This window comes from Typopeltis vanoorti, chromosome 1, assembly GCF_054136105.1.
Source record: "Typopeltis vanoorti isolate ZY-2024b chromosome 1, IOZ_Tvanoo_1.0, whole genome shotgun sequence".
Taxonomy (NCBI): domain Eukaryota; kingdom Metazoa; phylum Arthropoda; class Arachnida; order Uropygi; family Thelyphonidae; genus Typopeltis; species Typopeltis vanoorti.
Window position 1 is genome coordinate 133,108,200 of NC_143549.1, and position 18,543 is coordinate 133,126,742.

The 18,543-nt window shown below is 35.8% G+C and overlaps 1 protein-coding gene across 4 annotated transcripts in view; it reads left to right on the forward strand.

The window, feature by feature from the left end:
* The window catches only part of jdp (DnaJ domain-containing protein), a 93,081-nt gene that overhangs the window by 31,357 nt on the left and 43,181 nt on the right, over positions 1-18,543 (forward strand). For all 4 annotated transcript variants that reach the window (XM_090393868.1, XM_090393852.1, XM_090393877.1 and 1 more), the window contains exons 3-4: positions 4,877-5,016; positions 18,097-18,214. In XM_090393868.1, the coding sequence (XP_090249994.1) occupies positions 4,877-5,016; positions 18,097-18,214 (258 nt within the window). The remainder of the gene's footprint in view (positions 1-4,876; positions 5,017-18,096; positions 18,215-18,543) is intronic.

Here is an 18,543-nt window from a genome sequence, read left to right on the forward strand (position 1 = left end):
GAATCGCTATCTTCAGAGCTAGAAAGATTTCTCTCCTCATTAGTAGAACAAGAGCTGCTCGAAAGGCGAAGGCTCCAACTTTTCTGCATCCCACGAAGTTTTCTTTTCTTACCATGAGTGTCACTGCTACTGCTGCTGCTTGCCATCTTGTAAATAAATTGTGTCTTGAATATACTTACTAATTATTCTTTTCTGCCCAGTAGTTCCTTTCTGACCAGCTCAAAGCTAATGGAGATTACTAACCCCCCAGTGAGAAACAGAACAATAGAACATGCAGCACACTGAAGAGCCTCAAGCAATATCTGAATATTTTACAGGTAGAAATTTCTTGTTTGGTTTTTCACTTTATTCTGATAATGCATTTGAAGGATGACAGTGCTTTCAAATATTAATTTCACCTATATCCGAATATCACATAATTTCCTGATTTATAATAATGAGGAAATAATATGCATATTTTCTGATTTATAATTTGCTAATTTATAATAATCACCACATAGTTTCAGTATCGAAAAATTAAAGTTATGTGGAACAATTACTAGAGAAAAATAACGAATTAAATAAAAACTGTACCTATGTTTCATAACAGTTTTCGGGTGTGTGATAGTGATACAACGGGGGGGGGGTTAAACTATCAGAGGTGAAATAAAGTTCAATTCTATTGTGAAAGGAAGTGAAATTTCACATTTGATCTACATATTTTGAATGATAAAAATAAGCAAATGTATCACTTACTTTAAAAATTGGAGAATAAAATATCTGAATTATGCAGAAAATATTAATCATAACTGTTAATTTCATTTTGTAATGACCAATTATACAAGGAAACCAAGATTGTGTACAAAGAACAATAAATTACTATACAACATGAAGAAAAAATTTAGGGTTACGATTAAACAATTTCATGTTATTCTCTATAAAGCAAAGTTGCTCCAGCATGTCCTAAAGAAAATCTGTGAAGTATTATTCGCTTTCGATGGTTTTGTGCAAAAATAAAAATAATATAAACTGGAATGTCGGCAGCCGGTTTTATTTTCTTTTTTTTTATTAAAGAATATTTCAAATAATTATTGTGAATTAATTTCTTCGAGAACAAAGAAAAATCATTTGACTAGTAAGCGATTAGAAAAAAATTAGCGCAAAAAAATTAAAAAATTAAATTGGTTCTCCAAGGTAAGGCAATATTTAAGTGAAGAAATTATGCAAGATCTTTATTCTGCCCAGACATTAAAATTGTATTGTAGAATAAAAAGAGAAAACAAAAATATAAATAATTTCTCTATTTTATTCTATCCTATATAACTAAAATCAAGTTATCCAGCATGGAAAAAGGAAGTGCGTTTCTTGTTATAGGCAACTGCAGCTACGAACGGGAGATAATCCGATTAACCGTTCTCTTCAGCGTGAGGGATTATCACACTTTCTAATGGACATGACAGTCAAATTGCACTTCTTATCCAGGTTCTTTCAACAGGTGGGCTGAATCTTATCCAGATTTAGTTGGACGTCTATAGACGTCCTAGCCGGTAGGAAGGTTAATTCATCATTTCTAAAATAATAGGAAAATCAATTAACAATTGACTTTTGCTTAACTTCAGAACTTCTCAGCTTATAAATGACTGGCAGAATAAATTCTGGAATGTGAGAGGCTTTATTTTCCATCTTTTTTTAACATAGAATGTTCAAGAACTCATATGAATAGGTCCTCTAACTCACACTAATTGTTCTTCTCCTTAAATTCATTTTTTATTAATGCACTCACTACTCCAGTGCCAATTCATTTCACTGACATCACTTCACAAGAGAAAAATTTAGCTCATATGCCACATGAAAAATTTAACTTGTTTACTTGCATTTTTACCCTCTCCATCATAATCCTACTTTGGAAGTCTAGAGACCAAAATTGAGTATTACAGTCCAGATACAGTCATGCCAAGGCCTTGCACATATTCACAATGACTTCCTTATTTTCTCTACATCAGAGTCTCCCTCAGCATCTCAGTTAACCTCTCAATTATTACCAATTTTGCAATGTGAATAGTTAGTTATTCACATGTAATGTAATTTTGATGCCATATCGTCACTCCTATACTTCATTGGGTTTTTTTGGAGGGAGTGAAGCCTTCTGTTAGAAGAAGTGGTAGTGTTACAGATGTCCATGACCTTTGAAGGATTCGAACCTACAGTGTTGGCTGGAGAATAGATACATTAACTCAACCAACAAGCCAGCAGTGTGAATTACCAACTTGAAATTTCCATTCCATTCCATCAATAAACATGGAGATGAAGTTATTATTATTATTATCCCAAGATCCCAATGGAGTCAACAACCCATCACGGAAGGTCCCTTTGTCATACACACAGCTTATCATACTGTGCCTTAAATACATTTCAATTCTCTGCAGACACCACATTCTCAGATAATGCATCCCAGTTATTTGCAACTCTCCATGCAAAAAACCTGCTTCTCATTCCCCTGCTCACATCCTTCTTATGAACTCTTGTCCCCCCCCACACACATTTCTCACCATTTTATGAAAACCTTCTTTAGCCTTAATCTTATAACAACCCCTTACCAATTTATAGTCTCTATCATATCACCTCCCTTCCTCTTATCCACTAGACTGCAAATTGCATCTTCTCAAAGATGCAATTTTCAGTCAGTAGTCAATCTCCTCTGGATCCTTTCCAATACCTCTTCATCCTTTGGAAAACCAATTGACCAAATCTTTGCACAGTAGTTCATATGTGGCCTAATCAAGGCCTTACAATGGAACCAGAATCTTCTTCCTGCTAAAAGTCAGTGTCCTCTACATCATTGCCAGAATTTGCTGTGTTTTCTTCACAATTTTGACAGTATGTCCTCTAAATTTTAGATCCTTATTCACCATCACCCCAAGATCTCTCATTTCCTCCACCCCTAACAATGTATCCCCGCCAAAAGTAAATTCTGCATTGCATCTTTGTTTTCCAAATTTTAAAACCTTACATTTTGCAACTTGAACTGTCATCCCCACTCTGATGCCCATTCACTCAGTCTATTCAGGTCTTCTTATAATGCCACAATATCTGCTCTGTTCCTCATAGTTCTTCTCAACTTTGCATCACCCATTCATATCTTCCCCAATATCATTTACATGCAGTTTAAACAGCAATGGCCATAAAACAGACCCCATGAGGCACACTACTAGTGACTTTCCTCTTCTGGGATATTGCTACCCATACACAACTTGCTGATACCTATCAGATAGCCAATCTCCAATCCAGTTAACTAGTCTAAAATCTATCCCTACCTCATCTGCTCTCGTCCAATACAGCTGTTGCCTTACTGTAATAAGTGAACAGATCTAAAACATAACTTCCCTTTAGCGAATCTGTGCTGTCCATAAAAGATAATACCTGTTTAAACCCAAATTTGGATCTTGATTCTCACTAGCCTCTCCAACACTTTAACCACAACACCTGATTGATGTGTTGTTGTTAAAGTGTTGATGCACAGATTGGCCTATAATTTGATGTTTAAGTATTGTCACCTCCCTTACAAAGCAATACAATCTTGTCTTCCTCCCTCTCCTTTTGAACTTGACTCAATGCAAGACTAATATTAGCGCCTCCATATACTGCAATTGGAAGAACGCCGATACATTGTGCCCTTCGATTGGAAAAAGCCTGAGTTTGATTCTCGTCGCGACAGGAGGAATCTTTATATGGACTTTTTCAATCGAAGGTGAGTTAGCCAATCTCATACAGAGGTAGCAGGGTTTTTTCTCCCGGAAACTCGGGTTTTTCATCCTGCATACAGACAAATTGGCCCTTCAGAACACATACAATTTACAGACAAAAAATACTAGTGGTGGTGGTGGTGGTTGTGGGCAATAGATGGCATTGATGTAGGTGATTGGTAGTAGAGGTTCTGTGGAAGACGGAGAGTTGTACATTTGGTGTCCTCCTACGATGAGTCTTCGGACTCCTTGGAGGTGTCACGAATAATAATAATAATAATATTAAACAAATATGCCAAGTTAGATGTTGGGTACCAGGTATAATCCTTCAAAATGCATGGTGAGTCTAGTCCAGTCCAGTCTAGTTGGCCAGAAGCACGATGGACTTCAAGTGGTTGTTGATATGCTGCATCTGTAACAATTAGGGCAGATCTAGCCTGTTGGTCAAAGCAGCTGCCTTTAAAGTGTTCTTTAATTTGGCTGCTTCAACCTTTTAAGGATCTGGATCATGTGTATTTAGTAACAGAAAGTAATTGCTTCACCTCCAGAGCACAACCTTTGCAAGAAAGTGCATTTCTCTGGGAATGTCGCCTTTTTTTTTTTTTTTTTTTTTTTTTTTGGCACTAGGAGAAAATATAAATGATTAAAAACACTACAAAGCCCAGAGCAATAGTATATTCCCACAGACATTGATATCACAGGGGCTGAAGAACTGATGCCTTAGATGTAGCAGCCATCAGCCATATATAGACACACACACATTGCTCTAACCAACAGTGACTACTAAGATACAGGTCTAGATCATATGATCACTAAATAGTAACCTGAGTGCAATGCTGAGACAAATAAAACATTGATTATCATAGTTTTCAGGATTAATTTATCATTAAATTTATTTAAATGAATAATAAATAAACATAGTTATTAAATTTAGATTTAATAAATTAAATATATTTAATTCATTATAATATAATATTTACCAAAAGTATAATAATATTTTCAGTAAAAAAAACTTTCTGTTAAAGTATGGGAACAGAGAAAAGAGGTTTTGTCCTGCACTCATAAAATGACTAGGAAGATTTTTTTTTTCCATTTTAAAATGAATTTAATTAATGAAATATGATAGTAAGATATTTTTTTAAAATTATTTCCAGCTGAAAAATTTCAAAGACTTCAGTGTGCTAAAGATGTACTTACAAATCTTGAAACAAGAAAAATGTATGATAAATGGCTGAAAGGAGGCTTAGCCATGACATTTGAGCAGTGGTTGAATCTAAATAAAGCATCACATACAGTGAGTTGTTACCTTTTTTTAGAGAGTTGTGTGTAATTAATTATGGTCATGTAATTATCATCATCATCAAATTCTTGACATGTACCCTCAAGGGGTGTACAGGATATGATAGTACTACATGAAAAATTTACCTCATTACTAACTTCCTACCTACAATTTTTCTCCAAATCAGTCTGTTACTTGTCAAGACTCCAACATTATCAGATCTTATATTTTTATCATCTAAGGCACTTTGTACCGTATCAATCCACCTATATCTTGGTCTTCCTCTCGGTCGTTTTCCTGCCAACCTGGCAGAGAACACTTGTTTTGCTAATCTTTCCTCGCCCATTCTGTTTAAGTGACCATACCACCTGAGATTAGCTCTGCTAACGCATTCCTAGATGCTGACAATGTCAAGTTCTTTCCTAATATCTTCGTTTTTAATATGATATTGCCATTGATGTCATCTGTTCACGCCTCTAATCTTTCTCAGGACTCTCATATCCGCGGTCTCTAGTCTTTGATCAAGTGTTTTACTTCTGACCCAGTTCTCAGATCCATAAGTTAAAACTGGTTTGAACACTGTCTTGTATACAGCTAATTTAGTGTTCCGACTAATTCCTCTCTTATTTCATATGAATTTCTTCAATTGACTGCCTACCATACCAGCTTTGTTGATTCTGTTGTCTATTTCCACATTTAATTTACCATCTTCAGTAAAATTCGTGCCTAAGTAGCTGAAATGTTTTACTTGTTCTACAGGTTCCCCGTTCACAACACAGTTGACATTTTCAACAATTCTACCTATTTTCATTGTCTTTGTCTATTTATTGCTGATCTTCATACCATATCTATTACAACAGTTATTCAATTTAATCAGGGAATCTTGCAGACTTGTAGCAGATTTATTTAGAAGAATAGCATCGTCTGCATAAAGCAAAGAGCTGACATTAACATCTCCAATTTTGATATCAGGTTTAATACTACTTTCCTTCATAATGTGATCCATATAGATAATGAATAACAGAGGGGATAATGTACATCCTTGTCTCACTCCAGATTTAACATTAAACCATCTTCTTGTACTTCCTTCAATTCTAACTGCTGACTTACACCTCAAATACAGACTAAGTATTGCTTGATATAAAGCCCCATTGACACCATATAACTGCAGCGTATTGAATAGCTTCTCTCTTGGTACCTTGTCATATGCCTTTTCCAGATCGACAAAACTTAAATACAGATCTTTGTTATATTCCCATGCTTTCTCTACTATTTGTTGTAAAGTGAAGATCTGATCCTGACAGCCTCTATTTGTCCTGAATTCAGCTTGTTCTTCACCAAGCTTTTCTTCCACAATTCTTTTCAACCGTTTCTCAAGTATACTGGCATAAATCTTACCAGGAACACTGAATAGGGAAATACCTCTGTAATCCTCACATTCAGTTTTATTTCCCTTTTTATATATGGGTACTATGAGAGCTCTACTCCAATCATCAGAAATTTGCCCCTCTGTTTGCCTTCTGAACTATGCAGTGCAGCCACTGTAAGACTTTTATACCACCATACTTCAACATTTCTGGTCGAATATCATCTACTCCTGCTGCCTTCATATTTCAAGCCTTTGATGGCTTTTTCTACTTCAAGTATGGATATGTATTCCTGACTATGCCTGTGGAGTGTTTTTAACCACTGTGCTATCACTGCTTGCTTTATTTAGCAATTTTTCGAAGTAATTACTCCATACCTCAAGGATACCTTTTTCTCCTGTTTTTATGTCACCTTTATCATCTCTAACTTCTTTTACAGCACTCTTTCCTCCATTTCTACGCTAATTTAACATCCTCCAGAATATCTTACCACCTTCTTGATATTTATTTTCTATGTTCTTGCCAAAGTCCTCCTATGACTTTTGTTTTAGCTAATTTTATACATTGTTTAGCTTTCTTACATTTGTCTCTGTATTCTTTAAGAGCACAAGATGACTTATTTGCCAGGAACTTTTGATATGCTTTCTTCTTTTCCTTCACTGCCTCTTTATCTTCCTGTGTCAATCATGTAGTTCTGATTTTTCTGTCCTTGCAGACCTCACCACATGCCTCTCTGGCTGAATCAATCAGGGTTTTCTTCAAGGCTTGCCACTGAATCTCCAAGGTTTGGTTCCTGTTCTCAAACTCTTTCATTTTTTCTTCAATAATCTTTGTGTATTTTAGTCTACAGTTCACATCTGAGAGTTGCTCAACTTTTATTCGCTTTAAAACTTTCTTACATGTTATTCTTTTCAATGTGAAATTAAATTTTCTCCTGCTCAAGACTAAATAGTGATCGCTTCCAATTTCAAATCTTCTGTACGCTCTGGTGTCCTGCACCAGGGAGAAAACATCACTATCAACAATAACATAGTCAATTAGACTTTTCTTATTCCTTGCCTCTTCTCTCCATGTGAATTTGTGCACATTTTTATGTTGGAACATGGTGTTAATAATAACCAGTCCATGTCCTGAGCAGAAATCCAGCATGTATTTGCCATTATTATTAGCTTTGCTCTTTTCTCCAAATTTTACCAAAATATTTTTGTATGTCTGACAATCATTTCCTACTCTGCTATTTAGATCCCCAACAAGGACCAACTTTTCCTTTTTAATTCTGTCAGTTGCTTTTTCTAAAGCATCAAAAAATTCCTCCACTTCTACCTTAGTAGAACTTTCTGTGGGACCATAGGCACAAATAAGTCTCATTGTTCAATTCCCCATTCTGATATTTGCCAACATCACTCTACTTGAGACTGCCTGCCATTCAAGAAGATTAGCCTCGTATTTTGTGTTCAATGCTATGGCTACTCCTTCATTTCCTTGATTGTCATTTCCTGAATATAACATTTTGTATTTATTGATCAGAAAGATCTCGCCAGTTTTTGTCTTTTTTGTTTCAGTCATCCCTGTTATGTCGATCTGGTTATCTAATTCTTCAGCTAGCTCCATTTCTTTGCCATTTAGGCTTCTTAGTACCGATAGTACTAAGAAGCCTAAATGGTACCGATAGTACCGATCTTTAACTCTGGTGATGTTGAGTTGGGGTGTGTTCTCAGATTTGTTCCAGTAGCTGACTTTTCGCTGTTCGCCCTGGTTCCCTGGCAAAAACAACGGGGGACCTTGTTTAACCGGGCGACGCCCCAGCCGGCATGAAATTTTGTCGTGTTGTACCATCATTTTTTATTTTGGTTCAACCAATAAGAATACAATTTGGTTGGCTAAATCCCAAATTGCCAGCCCATCCTTGTTCGTTCAGTATCAAAGTAGATACCCTACAGGGTGCACCACAAGAAGGTGAGGTTTGGACATTATATCAGAAGCCCTGGTCGGTTCTCCGCATTCCTTTAAAGGCTATGTGGAGGTCTCCTCCCAGTTATACAGCTTTGACCCTTAAGCACAATAAAAAATCCATAAAAATCTCAAGTAATAAATAAACAAATACACTATTGCATGCAGATGAAAAGGTGATAATATCATATAACTTATAAAAAGTAGTATGTTAATTTGAAAACCATAGTAGAACAACATAGTCTACAAATGCATTTTGTAAACTATGAATTGTAAATAAAGTAGTGGCAACGCTGTCAGGAGATGTAGTTGGTAACTCAAATGTTATGCTTGACAGATAGAAGCAATAACTGTATGTACTGTACATGTGCACAAGGCGACACAGCCTATTCTAACAAGTGTCCTTATGCAGAGAGATGGTTAAAGTCATATTGTACATTAACCTGAGGATTGGGTTATTATTACTTGTATATCTTTATGGAGTTGAAAAATTCACCACAAGATGTCTCTCAATGGACCATAGCAAATGCAGGGTCCAGTTGGGATCATTTTGGTGTGGCCCCTAATTTAAGATAATTGGATATTAGTAATACATGCTATTAAACAATCTTAAAAATTTCATAATATATTTATTGATTAAAAAAGAAACTAATTATAAAGAAATTTTATTGGTTTTTTATTTCTTGATATTTTCCAAAATGTTATCAAATTTTAAATTTCTTCCTTTATCACACAGTGCAGGACCTGAATGAGTGCAGTCAGTCCAATTGGCTTAAGGTTGGTTTTGCCCTCAATTATTACTGTCCCAATTGTGTAGTGCCTTAAATACATTCACCACTTTCTCTCTCTCTCTGACAATGCATTCCACTTACTCGCTGCTTTTCAATTGAAAAAGTCTACTTCTTACTCTCTTGCACACACACATATACAGTCAACTCTGATTATAGCAAAACACCACCATAATGAATTTACTCATTATAACATACTACCAAGAAGGCTCAGCTAAAGGTGCATACTATCACATTATGCTGAAAAAAAAAAGAAAAAAAACTGTAACAAACTATTCCTTTTTCCCCTACAAGTTCATTATCGTGAGAGTCTGTTGTACTATTTCTGGGTTTTGCAAAACACTTGCTAAGTTACTTCATGACATTAAATCTCAACTTTTGCAACACTGAATAGGTTTAGTGTTACTAATGTTGCTAGTGAATGTAGCAGTATTTTTCAGCTGTGCTAAGAAAACAGCATTTTAAGTAGTTTAGTGTGCATTTTTTTCTTATAATAGTGTTTCATTTTTTTCATGCTGGATACAACTGTTCTTCAGCTGTGTTTGTTATCCTAATTTTGTTTGTTTGTGTCCTTGCTGCATTCTGAAAATGGCATCTGTAAGGTGCACACATCAGTGGCTTGGAAAGCTTCAGTATAAAGATCAAGGATGCCCTGGATTTTTCTCAGTAGATTTGCTGTAAGAATTGTTTTATGTATGTATCAAAAAATGTGAAAGATTTTTTGGACTGTTATGATGAATGAAAATAATACAGGTATTAATGTATGCAAGAAGTATAATGATAGGTTTGAGCATTTAAAAATGTTGGCATCACTGGTAGTAATCGAAAATCAAATAGAAGTGCTAGTAATGATAACAAAGGGAATGGAGTGGAAAAGTTAACGAAAATGAAGAGTGAAAGTCTTGAAGATGAGATTGAACATCTAAAGAAGAGGGTAGCTAATTTGAATGAAAGGGTGGAAGTTAGTAATAGGAAGAAATTGTCAAAGAATAATCATATAGTGTTGTATGCACATTCAGTCATTGGAGGTGTGATGAATAACAAGGTAAAAAAAAAACATGTTTTCCAGTTTTTCCACGTTTAAAATTTAAAACAATGTTTTAAATTTCAACATGAATAAATTTTCAATTTATTCATGTTGAATAAATTGAAACAAACAACTGGTGCTTTGCATAGAAGGAAAGAAAAGGCATCAAATTTAGTGGTAGTTATGGGTACAAATGCCTTAGATGGTGGAAAAAAGAATTTGGATAGGGATTTGAGGATGTTGTTATGGAAGGTAAAGGGTAATAATGGTGTTGTGAAAGTGGTTAGCAAGAGCAGAGATAATGAATGGTAAGTTGGCTGAGTTTGGAAGGCAAAGGATTTTCAGTTTGTGAATCTATGGAGTGAATTCGAAGGGAAGTTATAATGGTTTAAGGATGATGGTTGCATATGAATACCCTTGGTGGTGGACATTTAAAGAAATTTGATTTCTGAGATGGCACACAATCAAGATGAAGTTAGTGTAGCTAATGATCAAAGAAAGATAGTGAAGCAGGTTGTGGAAGGACAGGAGGAAGATGAATACAAGATTGAAGATATGGTTATTGGAGGACAAAGTGCTGGAATGCATAAAGGTGGGTGTGAGATGGATGTGAATGGTATTCAGAGTTAGGATCAGGAAAATAGGAGTGATCAGATCGAAGAGAAATGTGTAGTATAGCAACTAGAGTATAGAGTGATGGTGTCACTGGGATGGCCTCAAAGAGAGAGGGATTCTTTGTATACTAATGTAAGGAGTATTAGAAATAAGGGAACTGAATTTATTGCATTGATTGAGTTAGCACCCAAATATAATTTGTGTATGTGAAACTTGGTTTTCTGAAGATGATGTACTGTCAGGAATAGAAATGGAAAGGTATACAATTGTCCAGAAGGATAATGAAGATGGGGGGGGGGGGGTACTGTTATTGATAACAGAAGAATTGTTTCCACCAAAAGTGGAAGTTTAAATTAACAGTATAGTATATCTAATATGATATTGCTGTAGGCTGGGAAATGCAGACAGTACTAATTATGAAATATTTAGGCAAATTGGTTGGGCATGTAAAAAGGTGATCCTAACGGGAGATTTTAATTACTGGAATGAGGATTGGAAGGAGAAGATAGTGTATGGGAACAATGAGAGTGAATTTATTGAATTTCTGAGGGATAACTAAAGCGGCATGTGATGGAAACAGCACAAGATTTTAGAGTGTTGGATTTGATAATATCCTCACAAGAATGTGGTTGTTGATGAGGCATCAACACCTCCACCTTGGTGAGAGTGATCATGCAGACTTGTTTGGGAAGTGGTGAAAGTGGAAGTTTAAATTAACATTCAGAGAAAGAAAAGGTTACTGCCAAAAAAAACATACAGTCAGGTTTCCATTTTTGTGGAATCTGTATTCAAAGATTAGTGTTTTTGCATTAGCAGTCACAAAAGCACACACGTCTTCAGTTTTGCACTGAGCATTAGGCTACTGGTGCTTAAAATAATAGGTGTACATATCAGTGTATCAGCATAATCACAAGGTGAAGGTAGAACATTAATCCTATTTATACAGAGCTCAGTCACATGCCAGAATGCCACCTGTATAGTGGCATTCTGGCATGTGGCTGTGCTCTGTAAATTAAAATGATTTGAAATACAAAAATTAACAAAATTTAGATAAACAAAATTATTGAATGACACAGCATTCTATTTTAAAAAAAAGAGGGTGAGAGCACACTATTGCCTGTATTGCCATTTATGGAGATGAGACTCTCCCATATCTTGGCAATGGATAGGCAGTCATTCCAATTTAGGTTTGGACAATGTAGAAGTGGTTCAGTACTCTCTAAATAACCGATCCAACCTAAAATAGCACCAACATAAAAAGTGACTATTGGACCAGAGGATATTGTGGTCAGTGTCTGCTGAGCAAGGTGATTTTTCAGGTTTATTGTTGTTAATATATGATAGGTGTTCTTATAGTCATTTTTGATTGAATATTCTGTTTCTACAAAGTACAAGCCAAGGCACTCACACTGAACTTGGTAAACACCATGAACAGAACGACTGAGCTGTTTTGTGTGGATGGTAACCAGAAGGAGATTTTGTTGATAGGGAAGAATGTAGAGACTAAACTTTATCTGTTTAGGGTCTTTTTATCTGAGATGTCTGCAATGTTAGGGATAGGGACTCACTGTACAAGTTCATCTTGGAGGGTTAGGCTTGTATGTGTCCAGGATGTATTTAAACATCTTGAGGTGAGCCATTCTGAAGTATGATGCACTGAATAGTGTACAGTTCTTCTTGGAGAGCTTGGGAATTGGAGTAGATAATGTGCTCTATTGAGCAAAGATTTGAAGGTGCCTATTTTTTTAAGATGGATGATAGGCTGAATCTTCTTATATGTAGCAGCCTGCAAAGATAGGTTTACAGTAACCAGATATTGTATTCCAGATGAAAGGAGGCTGTCCAGGAGGGCTAATTTTCCATCATTTTTTTCTTTCATGGTGTTGAATTTGGCTAAGAAAGCTGTAGAGATGCTTCTGAGACTGGCCAGATGGCAAACATATCATCCACATAGCATACCCAACAGGAATCTTGAAGTTATATTGAAGAGAATATTGTAGAAATTGGCATGCATGTGACAAGGGGCTTCCCATAGTGGTTCCTTTGATCTGTTTATAAAATTGGTTTCTGCATATGAAACAGCCTGAGTGCATGCCAAAATTAAACAGTTTGATTACGTCTGAAGGGAATTCTTCTGATGACATTTGGAGTGTGTGTCAGCTAGAGGTACCCTTGTAAATAAGGACTGGATGTCAGAACATGACCATGATGTCTCTAGGCTGAAAGGTTAGGTTTTTTTGTCAGAAATTCTAAATTAATTTTTCAGAGGCTCATCTGTCACCTGTGTGGGAGCTTAAAAGACAAGCTAGGAATTTGGCTGGGCAACAGATATGTGGAGGCATTTAGGCAGTCAACTATAGATCTGAATTGGACTCCTTTATGGAGTTCTGGTAGGCCATAGGAATGTGGAGTTCTTCCAATAATGGGACTTCAGATTTTTGATGGTGTCTTCATTCCAGCTAATCACTTTGTTGAGTGATTTTTGATTTGGCTGTTGGTATGGTTCTGAGTAAGCTCCTGATAAATGGTTTGATTTTGTAATAGAAGGGAGATATTTCTGTTGAACTCAGTAGTATCCATTATTACTACAGCTTTTCTTTTGTTAGTTAAGTGTTGGTAAGGATGGAATTAGGAAATGTAGAGATATGATTGAAACATATAGCTTGTTAAGAGGGTTAGTTACAAAACAGAAACATCAATATCTGTTAAGTGAAGATTTTTTCAAAGGACAGCACAAAATAGACAAAGGACATGGGACTATTGCAGGATATAGCATAGCTGAGCAAGAAAAAGGATTTTTGTGGAACGTTTTGCTTTAAAGGATAGCATGTTTTAAGGTATTTTATGTAATTGATTTTGTTGGACCTAAAATGAACTTCATGCACCTAGTATGTTGATCTCATAGTTGTCTAGTCACAATAATAAAATCATGAAAATTATGAGATAGTTTTTTTTATCAACTTACAAGTTATAAAAATTTAAAATTTTTAATATAATATGTTTTTCACTTTCATGTAATAGTGTATCCAAGGTAATTAAAATGCTCTTAGTTAAAAGTACTTTTCTGTTGTAAATAAAATAGTTGCAGCATGTGCACAAAATGTAAAATAGTTTATTAAGTCTATACAGTTACATCCTTTCATTGTAATCTCCTGCCGTGTGCTGTACCTATTTCCAAAGTTGTGGGAGTTGCTGGATACCATCATCAGTGTTGCCTGTTGATATTAGTGATAGTGCAACCTATTACTCGAAGAACCTCTTGCACATCATGAAACTATAGACCTCTGTGGTTCTTTAATTTTTGGGAAAAAGTCAAAGTTGCAAGGACTCCTATCTGATGAATACAGAGGATGTTCCAATACTTCTCATTAACACTTGTCCAACATCTCTTATCACCATTTGTGACACATGACATCCTGCATTGTGCAACAAACACGGTGGAAAATCCATGAAAAAATGTGGTCTCTTTCTCCTTAAATCCAGATGCAAATGGTGCTCCAAAATTCATTTATAGTATGGTGCATTGAGTTTTCCCTTGGGGCACAGCACGATGAAGAATGAAATCTTAAACATCGTAAGTGATTGCTCGATTTTTCTAGTGAAAATTTTTCGGACAGGGTGATCCTGAATGGTGCCATTTATTGGATTGTCTCTTCACTTCAGGCTCATAAGTCATTGCCAAAGTTTTGTCAATGGCTATGATACGATTCAGAAATACATCCCCTTTATTTTCATATCATTAAAAATGGAGACCAGCAGCTGCATACTTGGGTCACTTTTAAATCACAGTCAAGTGATGTGGAATCCAACAAGCTGAAATTTTGCAGTACTGAGTCTCTGTTTTAGGATGTGTCAAACACTTTGGTGGTTTATTTTGGTTTCTTGGGCCAACTGGCATACAGTCCATTGCTGATCAACCGTGAGGAGTCTCTGAACAAGCTCAACATGTTCATTTGAGTCATCCTGGATGGTGATTATCATCTGAGTGATCTGGCCCCACACAAAATGCACTGACCCAGTCTGGTACAGTAGGGTACTATCACCACAGGATTCGCTAAAGCCATGATAACAGTTGCTCACAGTTTTGCCTTGTGCAACCTGGACCTCAATCCAGGATAATTGTTCTAATCTTGTGAACATACCACCTTAGAATGTTGCACACTGAGATGTTGGCTTTAACCATCTCTCTGCATAAGGACACTTGTTAGAATAGGCTGTGTCACCTTGTGCACATGTACAGTACATACAGTTATTGCCTCTATCTGTCAAACGTAACATTTGAGTTACCAACTACATCTCCTGACAGTGTTGCCACTACTTTATTTACAATTCATAGTACAAAATGCGTTTGTAGACTATGTTGTTCTACTATGGTTTTCAAATTAACATACTACTCTTTATAAGTTATATGATATTATCACCTTTTCATCTGCATGCAATAGTGTATTTGTTTATTTATTACTTGAGATTTCAATGGATTATTTCTTATTGTGCTTAAGGGTCAAAGCTGTGCTTTGAGGGGGTTCTTAAGGGTTCAAAGCTGTATAATTAGGAGGAGACCTCCACATAGCCTTTAAAGGAATGCGGAGAACCGACCAGGGCTTCTGATATAATGTCCAATCCTATCTTCTCGTGGTGCACCCTATTGGGTATCTACCTGGATACTGAACGAACGAGGATAGACTGGCAATTTGGGATTTAGCCGACCAAATTGTATTCTTATTGGCTTAAACCAAAATCCAAAATGATGGTACAACATGACAAAATTTCATGCTGGCTGGGGCATTGCCTGGTTAAACAAAGCCCCGTTGTTTTCACCAGGGAACCAGGGCGAACAGTGAAAGGTCAGCTACTGGAACAAATCTGAAAACACACCGCAACTCAACATCACCAGAGTTAAAGATCAGTACTATCAACATAAGAAGCCTGAATGGCAAAGAAATGGAGCAAGCTGAAGAATTAGATAAAGAGATCAACATAATAGGGATGACTGAAACAAAAAAGACAAACTGGCAAGATCTTTCTGATCAATAAATACAAAATGTTATATTCAGACAATGACAATCAAGGAAAAGAAGGAGTAGCCATAGTATTGAACGCTAAATACGAGGCTAATCTTCTTGAATGGCAGGCAGTCTCAATGAGAGTGATGTGGGCAAATATCAGAATGGGCCCACTTGAGACTTATTTGTGCCTATGATCCCAGAGAAAGTTCTACTAAGGTAGAAGTGGAGGAATTTTTTGAGTCTTTAGAGAAAGCAACTGACACAATGAAAAAGGAAAAGTTGGTCCTTGTTGGGGATCTAAATAGCAGAGTAGGAAATGATTGTCAGACATACAAAAATATTTTGGAAAAATTTAGAGAAAGGAGCAAAGCTAATAATAATGGCAAATACTTGTTGGATTTTGCTCAGGATATGGACTGGTTATTACTAACACCATGTTCCAACATAAAAATGTGCACAAATTCACATGGAGAGAAGAGGCAAGAAATAAGAAAAGTCTCATTGACTATGTTATTGTTAATAATGATGTTTTCTCCATGGTGCAAGACACCAGAGTGTACAGAGGATTTGAAATTGGAAGTGATCACTATTTAGTCTTGAGCAGGAGAAAATTTAATTTCATATTGAAAACAATGACATGTAAGAAAGTTTTAAAGCAAATAAAAGTTGAGCAGCTCTTAGATGTGAACTGTAGACTAAAATACACAAAGATTATTGAAGAAAAAATGAAAGAGTTTGAGAACAGGAACCAAACCTTGGAGATTCATTGGCAAGCCTTGAAGAAAACCCTGATTGATTCAGCCAGAGAGGCATGTGGTGAGGTCTGCAAGGATAGAAAAATCATAACTACATGATGGACACAGGAAGTTAAAGAGGCAGTGAAGGAAAAGAAAAAAGCATATCAAACGTTCCTGGCAAATAAATCAGCTTGTGCTCTTAGAGAATACAGAGACAAATATAAGAAAGCTAAACACTTTGTAAAACTAGCTAAAAAAAATCATCGGAGGACTTTGGCAAGAACATAGAAAATAAATATCAAGAAGGTGGCAAAATATTCTGGAGGTTGTTGAAGAAGCTTAGGAATGGAGGAAAGAGTGCTGTAAAAGGAGTTGGAGATGATATGGGTGTCATGAAAACCGGAGAAAAAGATATCCTTGAAGTATGGAGTAATTGCTTCGAAAAATTGCTAAATGAAACAAGCAGTGATAGTACAGTGGTAAAAAACACTGAACAGGCATACAGTCAAGAATATATATCCATACTTGAATATATGGATTCAAGGATTTTGCCATACTTGAAGTAGAAAAAGCCATTAAAGGCTTGAAATGTGGAAAGGCAGCAGGAGAGTAGATGATATTCGACCAGAAATGCTGAAGTATGGTGGTATAAAATTCTTACAGTGACTGCACTGCATAGTTCAGAAGGCAAACAGAGGGGCAAATTCCTGATGATTGGAGTAGAGCTCTCATAGTACCCATATATAAAAAGGGAAATAAAACTGAATGTGAGGATTACAGAGGTATTTCCCTATTCAGTGTTCCTGGTAAGATTTATGCCAGTGTACTTGAGAAACGGTTGAGAAGAATTGTGGAAGAAAAGCTTGGTGAAGTTCAAGCTGGATTCAGGCCAAATAGAGGCTGTCATCATCAGATCTTCAATTTACGAGAAATAGTGAAGAAATCATGGGAATATAACAAAGATCTGTATTTAAGTTTTGTCGATCTGGAAAAGGCATATGACAAGGTGCCAAGAGAGAAGCTATTCAATATGCTACAGTTATATGGTGTCAATGGGGCTTTATATCAAGCAATACTTAGTCTGTATTTGAGGTGTAAGTCAACAGTTAGAATTGAAGGAAGTACAGGAAGATGGTTTAATGTTAAATCTGGAGTGAGACAAGGATGTACATTATCCCCTCTGTTATTCATTATCTATATGGATCACATTATGAAGGAAAGTAGTATTAAACCTGATATCAAAATTGGAGATGTTAATCCATAGAAGGCACTCCTATGAGGATTTCAGGCTTGCAGTCTAATTTCTTTGACTTATTCTTTATGTAATCTGTGTGATGCAAGTTGTTGCAAATTTTATCCCCAGTGATGCCTCTATGGTAAAGTTGAAATACTGGAATCATTAAACCTCTGTTTCATTCCATTAAACCATAATAAGCTTCAAACAGTATTTAGGCCTAAATATGTTTCTTATCTATTTCATTTTAACTTTTTTTTTTTTTTTACTTTATTGAGAAATATATTGACATAAGCATAGCCAATGTGTAAGCAACATTTAGTTAGTTGTTGAACTAATCACTGAAGTAATATTTCTTTTCGTTAATTTAGTCAATGCATTGGGCATCAAAGAAACAAAAAGAGCCAATGCTTGAGCACTGTACTGCAAGCACTGATGATGTATCGAAGTTTTCAAGTTCTGTTGGACACAGTATCAAGAACAATTGTGGTAAGTCAATTTCTAATTCAAATTTTATTCCCAAGGGATGATCGTGCAGTTTTTACTGCATTCAAACTATTGTACTGAGAAACAGGAAAACTATATTCTAATGCATGTAGATATTCTTATTTCAAGCAATATTTTCTTCGTGTGTTTGTAAGTTTGTCATTGAATGATTTGTGATATTTTAAAAATGTCTTCAAATGTAAAGAAATTCAAAAAATTTGCCCTGGTAAAATTTTCATTATTGAGTATGCCTTTTGCAAAAAACATGTAAATTTTATTATTATTATTAACACCTCTATGCAATCAGCAGACTGATCATAGAGGGTGCCATT